This window comes from Gopherus flavomarginatus, chromosome 8 (genome assembly GCF_025201925.1).
Source record: "Gopherus flavomarginatus isolate rGopFla2 chromosome 8, rGopFla2.mat.asm, whole genome shotgun sequence".
NCBI lineage: Eukaryota > Metazoa > Chordata > Testudines > Testudinidae > Gopherus > Gopherus flavomarginatus.
Window position 1 is genome coordinate 59,081,969 of NC_066624.1, and position 12,613 is coordinate 59,094,581.

The 12,613-nt window shown below is 41.7% G+C and overlaps 1 protein-coding gene across 6 annotated transcripts in view; it reads right to left on the bottom strand.

Annotated features, from left to right (window-relative positions):
- Nucleotides 1-12,613, bottom strand: part of UBXN7 (UBX domain protein 7) — a 51,811-nt gene extending 39,198 nt beyond the window's left edge. For 2 of the 6 annotated variants that reach the window (XR_007775974.1, XM_050965550.1), the window contains exons 1-3: nt 12,422-12,610; nt 4,365-4,512; nt 684-751 (exon numbers count right to left, since the gene is read on the bottom strand). Coding sequence is in view for 4 of the 6 variants with exons in the window: in XM_050965550.1 (XP_050821507.1) it covers nt 684-751; nt 4,365-4,512; nt 12,422-12,560 (355 nt within the window). In the remaining 2 variants the exon portion in view is untranslated. Of the gene's footprint in view, nt 1-683; nt 752-4,364; nt 4,513-5,711; nt 7,176-11,716; nt 12,229-12,421 lie in introns of those variants that run through there. The other 4 variants (XR_007775975.1, XM_050965553.1, XM_050965552.1 and 1 more) reach the window with 4 other exon arrangements.

Sequence of the window (12,613 nt, forward strand, 5' to 3'; positions counted from 1 at the left end):
CTAACTCCTTTGTAGCTCTAGCTCTCTTGAATCTTCACCTATTCTTCTCTTAATGGCTAATCACTCTGTCCTGCAATACCAGCACTTTGAGCATCTCTAATGTGGGAGAAGTATCTTCCAGTTCTGTTCCTGGACCACTGTACTCAGCCAGAAAACAGGAGTATTTTAGCATAGCTTATGAGGCAGCACCCACTTTAAATGGCACATGAAGCAAACTGCACTTCCAGTGGTGCATGATTTATTACTTAAGTCTCATTTGAGAAACCGTAGTTCCAACTGCACAGAGGTATTTCAAGGTGTGCAATCACATCCTATGGCTATAGAGTTATTGCAGAGAACAGCAGAAAGTAGTAGTGATGGGATTCAATTTCTCAGGCTTGGTTTAAACTCCAGACTTATGTTGGTATAACTACACAGCTCAGGGGTATAGAAAATCCACATCCTCTGAGCAATGCATTTTACTGACCGAACTCCTGGTATAAACGGCGCTGCGCTGACTGGGGGTCGGGGGGAGAGCTTCTCACATGAACACAGCCACTGCCTCTCGAGTAGGTGGAGTACCTAGAGTGGTGCAGCTGCATCATGTAGGTATGTGTAGACAACCCCTCAGTCAGTTACGATTTTTCTTTCGTCATTCACCCAGGCCAGAAGCAACATAAAACAAAAACACAAACAAATCTTACCTCCAAACAAGGGCTCCGGCTCTACCAAAATTTCCTGCTTTTGTGGAATTGGTGCTCGTACTTCATCCCTACCAGAGTAAGGAAAAAAATAACTTGTTATATACTGAGGGATGTGCTGGGCACTCTATAAACAAAGAATACCAGCTCCTGCCCAAGGATCTTGCAGTTTAAATGATACAGACAAAAGTACAGATGCATAATATCTAGGTGAAGTAAGGATGTTGTACAAATTTTTAATTATTTCATCATTTCAGGTGGCTCAAAGGCTCCACGCAGGAAGTGAATGTTTAAAAGATCTGAATTGAGATAGGTTCTTTGACTCATACAGGTTCCGTGCATAAAGAGTGGTACAGAAGGGGTCACAGACTAGAGCCTACAACCCTACATAACGCAGAGAGAAATGCTTATTTGTTTTACCCAGTTTCTTCACAGTCTTCTAGGCACTGTGTCTGAAGTTTAGGAGATGGACTGGCTGACTCCTGAATGGAGCCAAGGTATCAAATTTATTCCAATAAAAACATTTATTGGGTTTAACTTATAGTGGTATAAAAGTCACTGATTCACAAAGAACCTGCACAGAAACAAGGCCTCCATACTGACAAATATAAAATGTTTAGCTTCAGTACCTGTCAAAGGCAAATGGCAGAAAGGTACAGAATTTAGCATCAGCTAGGACTGTTGGCACCACTCCAGCTGTTTTAACCTCAAGTACACACTTTTCTGGCACTTTCACCTCTATAATTAACCTGAATTTAGACAGAAAGTTTAGTAACTTTGACCCTGGAAACAGTCTTATCTATTTATCCACAGAACAGGTAAAGCAAAGGAAGCAGAACTGCAAACGTCCCTACATGCCCAAATGCAACTCACTCATGCCTTTCAGTGACCAAACTCTACATATGAGTGGGTAATATGCTCATAATTATTCACACCCTGGCCTTTCATGCACAACATGGGTGCCAATAAATGCCAAATGTTGCTGTGGAGTTTATGGTAGGACACAAGCCCCCTAGGAACTGGACAGAGACCAAAACCCACCTCTTGAAGACCAAAAACCTAATTACCTTTTAGCCACAACTAATTCAATTTAGACCAAGTTCAAAGCAGTGACAGGGAGGTGAAAGTAACTGTCATTACCACCACATACACATCTACCATGCAAGACGCAGCTTCTGTGTCCCCTGAAAGCAGAATTTAGCTAGCATGGCTTGTAACCAATATCCCTGTTAAGTACGCAAATGTTATCCAAACCATACAGGTGACGAAATTGAGTCATAGTACAATTTTCAGGCCAGGGGACCATGTCTTTGCTATATGTTTGTACAACACAAACAAGGGCTGGCCTCTAGGCACTATTTTAACACCAGCAGTGAGAACAGGTAATATTCCCAAGTCAAAACAAGAAACAAACCCCAGGTCTCTTAAAACTTAAGTGCAAGAGTGTAATAAGAAAAGCCAAAGAGGAGTTTGAAGAACGGCTAGCCAAAAACTCCAAGGGTAATAACAAAATGTTTTTTAAAGTACATCAGAAGCAGGAAGCCTGCTAAACAACCAGTGGGGCCCCTTGATGATCGAAATACAAAAGGAGCGCTTAAAGACGATAAAGTCATTGCGGAGAAACTAAATGGATTCTTTGCTTCAGTTTTCACGGCTGAGGATGTTAGGGAGATTACTAAACCTGAGCTGGCTTTTGTAGGTGACAAATCTGAGGAACTGTCACAGATTGAAGTGTCACTAGAAGAGGTTTTGGAAATAATTGATAAACTCAACATTAATAAGTCACCTGGACCCGATGGCATTCACCCAAGAGTTCTGAAAGAACTCAAATGTGAAGTTGCGGAACTATTAACTAAGGTTTGTAACCAGTCCTTTAAATCGGCTTTCGTACCCAATGACTGACAGCTAGCTAACGCAATGCCAATATTTAAAAAAGGGCTCTAGAGGTGATCTCGGCAATTACAGACCAGTAAGTTTAATGTCGGTACCGGGCAAATTAGTCGAAACAATAGTTAAGAATAAAATTGTCAGACACATAGAAAAACAAACTGTTGAGCAATAGTCAACATGGTTTCTGTAAAGGGAAATTGTGTCTTACTCATCTATTAGAGTTCTTTGAAGGGGTCAACAAACATGTGGACAAGGGGGATCCAGTGGACATAGTGTACTTAGATTTCCAGAAAGCCTTTGACAAGGTCCCTCACCAAAGACTCTTACGTAAATTAAGCTGTCATGGGATAAAAGGGAAGGTCCTTTCATGGATTGAGAACTGGTTAAAAGACAGGGAACAAAGGGTAGGAATTAATGGTAAATTCTCAGAATGGAGAGGGGTAACTAGTGGTGTTCCCCAAGGGTCAGTCCTAGGACCAATCCTACTCAATTTATTCATAAATGATCTGGAGAAAGGGGTAAACAGTGAGGTGGCAAAGTTTGCAACGATACTAAACTACTCAAGATAGTTAAGACCACAGCAGTCTTTGAAGAACTTCAAAAAGATCTCACAAAACTAAGTGATTGGGCAACAAAATGGCAAATGAAATTTAATGCGGATAAATGTAAAGGAATGCACATTGGAAAAAATAACCCCAACTATACATGAGGGCTAATTTAGCTACAACGAGTCAGGAAAAAGATCTTGGAGTCATCATGGATAGTTCTCTGAAGATGTCCACACAGTGCGCAGAGGCAGTCAAAAAAGCAAACAGGATGTTAGGAATCATTAAAAAGAGGATAGAAAATAAGACTGAGAATATATTATTGCCCTTATATAAATCCATGGTACGCCCACCATCTTGAATAATGTGTACAGATGTGGTGTCCTCACCTCAAAAAAGATATTCTAGCACTAGAAAAGATTCAGAAAAGGGCAACTAAAATGATTAGGGGTTTGGAGAGGGTTCCATATGAGGAAAGATTAAAGAGGCTAGGACTCTTCAGCTTGGAAAAGAGGAGACTAAGGGGGGACATGATAGATGTATATAAAATCATGAGTGATGTGGAGAAAGTGGATAAGGAGAAGTTATTTACTTATTCCCATAATACAAGAACTAGGGGTCACCAAATGAAATTAATAGGCAGCAGGTTTAAAACAAATAAAAGGAAGTTCTTCACACAGTGCACAGTCAACTTGTGGAACTCCTTACCTGAGGAGGCTGTGAAGACGAGGACTATAACAATGTTTAAAAGAGAACTGGATAAATTCATGGTGATGAAGTCCACAAATGGCTATTAGACAGGATGGGTAAAGAATGGTGTCCCTAGCCTCTGTTCATCAGAGGATGGAGATGGATGGCAGGAGAGAGATCACTTGATCATTGCCTGTTAGGTTCACTCCCTCTGGGGCACCTGGCATTGGCCACTGTCGGTAGACAGGATATTGGGCTAGATGGACCTTTAGTCTGACCTGGCACGGCCGTTCTTATGTTAAAACTCAGTCCTGTGTTTTAGCCACAAGACCATTACTACCAGATAAAAGTTTTGCTAGAATGGCCCTATCAGAGGAGGGAAAAGTGGACAAGATCATTAAACGACTACATAGTAACAGTGAAGTGACAGCAGGTTTGAGAGAAATGAACAATGCAACAGCAAAATGCCTTGATACCATAAAACTTTCCCACCTTTCCATCCTACCATTATTCAACACACATTATTCATTCATATGGATACATTCACACAGGCACATACTCTGTATCTGGTCGGACAGTTGACACCGCTGCTGAACTGGTGCTGGGCTCCTCTGCTATGCCTCCACTATCCAGAAACATAGTGACAGCCATCTCTAGATTATTGTTGCATGCTTCAAGCATATGTTTCCCCACACTTTCACTGGCACCTATAATGCAAAAGACAAAAAAAGTCTCAGAAAATAGTATCAAGACCCTGATCAAAGAGGTCCTGGGAATAGCTGATGGACAAGATAGTTCTTTCAGAGAATTAGTAATTAGTAAGAATGCACAACATATATGGCTGTCACTTGCTTTGCATTTATAGTTTAGAAACCATTAGAAGAAACACTAATATACACATCTTGCCTGGGAGAGGGGGAAAAGGAGATGGAAATGTGGCTCTCCTTCAATCCTATCTCCTTCCTTAAAAAAGAAAAAAGTTTAGCAGTAGCTATTTAATTTTTTTTTTTTTTTTTTTTTTTTTTAAAGTCGGTCTCAGACTTTTGCCCAACACAAAATTCAAAACATGAAGAAGATGCAATGATCCAGAAAGATGTTGGGTTATACACAAAACTAACTACCAACTTCTCATCACTCTATGAAAAACTCAATATTAAATCAGTAATGAGTATAAATCGAGTCCACCCTGCGTTAATCATGGATTTCTATATAAAAGTGCATTCTTTGGTTGTTATAACCTTAAAACATATTCTTCACAACTCAGAGATAGATGTGTACCGTCTAAAAATGAAACCTACACTACACATTTTTAAAGTGATTTCTTTTGAAAACTTTTCAGATTAGTTTTACAGTTATATCAGAAAATGAATGCTTGTCTGGTTATTTCATTTACCAAAGGTAACTGAAGCAGACATTTATGAAGTCATTGGGAGGTGAACTATCTCCAATTCAACAGGTTAATCATTAATATTTGGAGGATTTTCTTGCATGCTGTATTAGGAGAACATCACCAGGCAGACATTTACATTGTTTTATTTAACTAAAATAACGTTATGTATTCTGGATTTTTTCTTCAACAGCAAATATATAATATTTTTAACAAAACAAGCATATGAATTTTTGAATGTAGTTAAACATTGAAGTTTTTTAAAATCAGGTTTGTTTTTGTTAAAATTGTTTTTAACTAAAATAGTTAATGAAATTTAAAAAAAAAATCAACTATGTCAGCCAGCTCAACATGAGAAACTTAAAATATTGGCTTCTGCAGCGAACTCAGTCATCTTCACCTTCATTTTCCTGTTTCTTCATAATCTGGAAATGAAAAACAAGCTTTCCTGCTTTTTCAGGTCCCAACGATTTATCAATTTGGAATGAATTAGTTCAAAGGAAGAAAATATTCTCCTACACCAGCAGAAGCAGCTAATGCTGATAAAAGTGAGATTAACACTTCAGCAGTCTCTGAATCCAAGTGCTTAAGTGAATTCCACCAGTTCACATCATCAGCAAACATATTTCTTGAATGGTTCACCCTTAGTTCTGAAGTTTATTATAGTTGTACATCCAACAATCATCCCTCCACAATGCCATGTCATAGCCAACTCCTCTTCTTCAACAGTTAAGGCTTGACCCTGGTACCGAGTACTGAGAATATCTGCAAGAAAATGAGCTGTAGATAGTGCTTGTCCCATTCATTTTTTTAAGGCTTGTGATTTAACTCTGTCATTGCATATTTCTCTTCAAGATCTCACTCAGTTCTTTCCCAATTTCAACAGCGTCAGCAATGGAACAGCTATTTTCCTGCATTTTGTTGAAGGCTACAGAAATAGGCTTCAGGGTACTCAGCATGTGTTCAACATTTCTCTTAAGCCAATGTTGAGAACTTTGGTTGCGATCGTGTCACCTAACTTTTCATGATTTTGTTCACAAACTGTCATCAGATTAGGCCAGTTCTTGATATAGTGCTCAAAATAGTCCACTACTGAGTTCCATCCCACATCCTGTGGGAGAATTAACTTGGTTCCTCCCACTTTTTTCAGAGCAGCTGCTGTGAAGTGGTTGTTACAGAAGTATTTTGCAATTTCAACATTAGCCTTTATTTCTGGAACACTGAAGTCTTTGGCTAGGAGGTGCATCAAATGAGCACTGCTACCGTATGTTATTAGCTTGGGACTCTCTTCACTCTCTTCTAAATAATTTCTTCTCATCTTGGATACATTTGCAGCATTGTCCGTGACCAAACTGCGTACTAGACATTTGAATTTTTTTTCTACAGTTTGTTATAGCTTTTACTGCTACTTCTAGTAAGTATTCTTCTGTGTGTGTATTTCCTGATGTATCAATAGTTTCTGTAAGGAAGACATTCCCTTCTTCTGTTGTCACACAAGCACACATAACAGGATCATCGTGGACATTGCTCCACCCACCAAGACTCAGGCTAACAATTTCACCCTCTAGACCTTTTGCACACTGCTCAATTTTTTTCTCGTACACTTTATCCAGCAATTTGCCTGCAACATCTGCTCCGTTGGGTGGACTCTATCCTGGTCTTAATGACTGAACCATGTTAATGAAATGTGGATTCTCAATCATACGGAAAGGAGGGTTTGTTGCATAAACAAACCAGGCAAGGTTTTAATCAATTACCTTTTTTTGTAATCTCCTGGTTCTTACCACAAACTTATCTATGGTTGTTTCTGGATGATGGAAAAAAAAATTTCTTCTTTGCTACAGGTGATATACTGTGACTATGTGACATATATGGTGTGACTGAAATGCTATCATTGGCAGATCACCATTATTTTCTATAGTTGCAGAGTTATCTTGAAGGTGGATAGTCTTCAGAATCCTGTATGTTGAGGATGGATTCTCCTAAAGAAAATAAGTCAATGAAGTTATTCAATTATTACCATACTGCTCAATTTAGTATTAGTCATTGTATTCACTGACACTTAGTACTACTTTATAGGTGAAATTGTAAAAGGAAGATCTGTTTATTTCAGCTGTTTATTTTTTTAATCACAACTGCATCTAAAATGATAGTACCACAGTTGTTACTCTATATTTTTGCTCGAACATGAAAATTCAAGAATAGTCCAGAAGGAAGACAGGTAGTCATTAAGAAAGTAGTATGAAATAAAAAATGTTGACCAACCTGAAGATCCTGCATGTTCAGACATGTTTCCTTTCATCATCTTCAATGAAGCTTCCTCCTGAGAAGGAATACTTCCCGTGATGTTGTTTCACTCGGGCTACCAGGCCTTGCATTTCTTTGTTGCACTGTTTGCATTTTGCATACATGCCTGACTTACCCACAGCTACAGGAACTTCATTAAAATATTCCCAAACTGGGTCTCTTTTACGGCCTGCTGCCATTATAAGTTTTCCCTTCTAGTGAGAGAATGGTATGGTATATCTCAAATCTATGAAGGCTACACTCAGAAAGACCTCAAGACTTCTGGAATATGCTGCTCAGACAGTTTCGATTTTGTTTCTACTGACTGTCCCTCCTTCCTCACATTTATCTCCAGACTTCTTCTCCTTGTCCAGATCTATTCCGCCCCCTAATAATTTTCTATTCATTGAACTATTTGAAATTTTGCACTTTTAGAGAGAGGTAAGGGATTGACTCTATGTACACAAATTTGCAGAGGGACAATAGGGTTGAGGTCTGTTATTTCTCACCTCTATTTATTTAAATATATTTTTGCTGTTAACAAGCATGTTATCTCTGGAGACACAAATCCACAGTTTGAGAACCGCAGAACTAAGCATCTCTGATGGTATCTTCTACACTGAGCACTTAGTCCCATTGAGTAGATATAAAGATTAACCTAAATAATCTATACAGAAGCCCTTGGAACCTCATAAGATTGGGTCCCTAATCCATGAACTACTGGAAATCAATTACAAAACTTCTTAAAAATTACATGAATCTATTGTCTCATACTATAAAATTAGAATTTATAATCCCTATTCTATGATGAGATATCTTTGAGCTATAATGTATCTACTTTTAGATCGGATTTTTCCTAAAAATACATTTTATCAAAAAAAACAATTTTTTTGTATTTAAAAAGAAAAAATCATTGATTTTTATCCACCCAGGTATAACGGTTTCAGTCAGTGTATGATGGATATTTATAGCAGAAAGGCCAAGTTCCCTACTTTATTTATCATCTGACCAAGATACAGAGTGAGCAAAAGAGAACTAGCAGATGCTCATTCCAGAGAAGACGAGCATAACAACTGGCAGAAAGAAGGAAGGTTTGTTTACATGTTGATACATGTCCATCTATTAAAACAGCTCCCAGTCTCAGTGTCTTACCGTATCCATTACTATTCATGGATACGAGTAACAACATTGACTCACAGTACCACCTCCTTCTCTACATCAAAAGACCTTTCCCCTCCAGGACCAGTATCCCAAAGTTAGTCATGCCATAGAGGCACTCTCAACTGGAGAATGTATTTTCCCTAACAGTCAACCTATCAGAGCACAAGTGTGAGTTCTCCAGCCCACAGAGGGACTGTGTTGTCATAGTCATGTTAGTCCCAGAGTATTAGAGAGACAAACTGAGTGAGGTAGTACCTTTTATTGGACTAACTTCTGTTGGTGAAAGAGAGAAGCTTTCAAGATTACACAGAGCTCTTCTTCAGGTCACAGTAGGTGAAGGCAGTTAGTGAGTTACAGAGGCAGAATTCAATGGAATTAGCCTTGGGAGTAGCTTTTGTACTCGTGATAAGTTTAATTTTCATTAGTTTAAGTGTCCAAATACCATAGCAATGAGGAAATGAAGATTATATTGTATAAAATTAGAGTTGTAGTAAATTAAGCCACCTTGGCCTAAACCCATTTTATCTTAGTCACTCAACCTATATTTGGCAATACTAGATTTCCCGGGAAGCTCCAGTCAGAACAGCCCAGCCAGCAAATGAAACACTTCAAGGACTGGAAAATGTCTGGATAAAGCAGGGGTTCTCAGACTGGAGCTTGGGACCCCTCAGGGGGTCAAGAGGTTATTACATGGGAGGTCACAAGCTGCCAGCCTCCAGCCCAAAGCTTGCTTTGCTTCCAGTATTTATAATGGTGTTAAATGTATTTTAAAAGTGTTTTAAATTTATAAAGGGGGTGCACTCAGAGGTTTGCCATGTGAAAGGGTCACCAATACTAAAGTTTGAGAACCACTGGGATAAAGTGACTTTGAATGAGCTATGCTATTACATTAAGTCACGGACAACGTCAGCTTGTCTGACAGAGCAACTTTCCAAAGACAATTTGCCAAAAGAAGTAGCAACAATCTTGATAGAAGTCAACTCTATTTTGAGGCCTTAATTAAAATAGTGAATAAATACAAAAGCAAACTAGTTATCAGAGATAAGAAGATAGAAGTATGGAAATGACATCTAATTTCTTTAAACTGTAATCACAATTTGTTATAAAAATGTCCATTACATTTTATTGCCGTTATATCAGCAATGCTTAAACATTTTTACACTTTGAAATAACCACATCACCGTACAACTGCCATATAGAGTTATGCAAAGTTACTCACAGCTGCAAGGACGTTGCCATTTTCAGATCTCTGCGATTCAAAACCTACCACTGCCTGCAGAAGACAAAAGTTGTCTAGAACAGCATTTCTCAAATGCAGACACCGTAGCTGCACGAGGCCACCAGGGGCTTTTCTTGTGGTCACAGCCTCCTGGGCTGTGGTATTGGGGGAGGCGGCAAAGTAGCAGCCTCTTCCATCTCCCTGTTGCTCCTGGATGCACTGCCTTGGTGTTGGTTGCCAGCAGGATTGGGTCCTGACCCTTCTGGAGACACCTGGGTCACAGTGCGGGAGGACCAGGCAGCCAGCGAGTTCCCCAGCTCCCCAGGTGGGACGGGGCTCAGGCTTTGGGCTTCAGCCCTGGGGTGACAGGGCGGCAGGCTCCAGCTGCACGGTGGCAGGCCCCAGACTCCAGATGCAGGGCTTCAGGCTCCGGCCACGGGGCTTCAGGCTCCAGCCCCCCACTGACTCCCCTGATCCCCCATCCAGGGATTAATTTGTCCCTAGGCTTGGGAGGGCTAAATAAGGCTGCTGCGAAAAGTGATACTTATATGTTTGTTCATATCACTAGACTTACTAGCTAGCAATAAATAAATTACAATGATTTGGACCTGTATATGTGCATATTTATTTGTTTTTTCCTACAGATAGTTAAGCATTTTAAGAAAAAGCGTGAGAGTGGCCAACAGCAAGAGTTGGTGGCCGCACTCTGATGCCACCAAAAAATTTGTCCTGAGAACCTCTGGTCTAGAACCAGTGTGTCTGCACTAATGTTCTACAATTAATAAATGCTCTAAAACCAGCTTTACTTTCTTTACCAAATATTTAAGGTTGCATCTGCCCTTAAATGAGCACTGCAAACATTGAAATGTGACCCAAAAACTCATCTAGTTTCATTGTAGCTCTTGTGTGTATTTTTTCCCCAATTTCTTACAGCCACTCTTCTTGGTGAATGTAGTTGTTCATGCTCTCGGCCCCTCCACAAAAGCAGTCAGAGATCAACTGAAGCGCAGCACCCGTGTCCTTTTATTGTTTGCGTCCGTTCCTACCACCTATTATTTACAGAGACCAACACTCTGGGACACTGCTAACTTCCCAGACAGCAGGGATCTAGAGCCCACACTCCTTCCTTTCCTGTCTCCCAGCCAGCTTTATAGGGCAGGCTGGCTACCCAGGCCTGCAGGTGGAGCCATTCTGGTAATTAGGGTATGGCCCCTCAGCCAGCCCAACTAATACCCTTCTTCCTCTGGAACAGGGCTAACAGGGGCCTGGCTTGTTTCTCCGAGCCACCACTCTGTTACAGTGAGCAAAAACAAAAAGTCAGTTCTTCATTTCCTACAGCAGAAATATACTAAATGACTTTCTCCTCATTCTTCATTAGTGGGGCCCAGCAGAGCCATAAAATATTGTACTTTCTCTGAGAGGATTAAAAAGGACTGTTTGTGACTTCACAAAGAACTGACTTACTAAGAATTTCCCAGGGTACAGGCTAACTTGTATCCCTGTCAGTTTACTAGCTACTTAACATCTCCAGTATTGTTAACCCAGATTTTGAGCCAATCACACCTGACTATTAGAAGTGATACAAGCTTGAATTTAATTAGCTATAACAAGAAACTTGGTGAATGGAATAGACGGAACTATTAAGTCAATTTTTGTAGTTTGACAGCCATATTTTCCTATCTTTTAAAACCCTTCCCTCCTCTGTTGTGGTGTGAAGACACACAAATAGAGGAAGCTATAATGAAACAGATTATGCACAAGTTGTATCACGTGCTCAAGATAAACCAAACAAAGAATTTTCATTGGGAGCAATCCAAGGCCATTTGTGAGAACGGTGGGGAAATATATACCGACAAACCTGATTATCACTTCAGTGCACTAATAGATTACTTCCACAGATCATATTACACCAGAATCTGCTCACTAATTACTCAAGCAAACAGAACTTCAGTTACACTGGCGGAAGCAGGAGGAGGAAGACTGATGCATCTTGTGGTCTCTGTTGAGTGCAAGGAGCACCTGTCCTGGCGATGAAGGAAAGAGGAGAAGAGCATCTGACAGCATTGGCGTGTCACCCGTACAGCAGACAGTGATTCCCTGCCAGACCCCCAGCTCCCCGGCAGCCTGTCCCCTCACGAATGTCCGCCCGCCCACCCGGCTCTGGGGCTCTGTGCCGCAGACACAGGCCGGGCGGCTGCTCGGCTGCCCTAAGGGATGCCTGAGCCCCTCTCCTGGGCCCGGGACTTTGCCGGGTGAGCAGGGCCGGGGCCGCACCCCGAAGGTCACAGAGAAACGGGGCAGCCCCTGGCCTGGCCTGCCTTGGGGAGGAGGGGGAACCCCACATCCCCTCTGCTAGGAGCCTCCGTGCCGCGCCGATCCGCCGGGCACAGCGCGCGCCCCCCGGCCGGAAGCCGCCGCTGCCCCAGGCCGGTTCTGCCCGGAGCTGGACCAGAGCTGCGGGGCCCAGCCCACCGGTGCTGCCCCTGTACCGCCCCCCGATATTAGGGCTACAGGATGTGCACAGCCCCCCGCGGCCCACACCCCCGGCTTCCGTGCGTCTCACCCGTGATGGCGGTGAACTGCTGGATTAACCCTTTGAGCGCCGAGGAGGCCGCAGAGCCCCCGTGCGCCGCCATCTTCCCGCCGCCACCACCGAACAACAACACACCAGCCACCTGCCCGGCTGCTGTGCGCAGGCGCATAGCCAGCCAGCCAGCCAGCCGCCCGCGCGAGCACCCCTTCCCCTAGCTCGCCA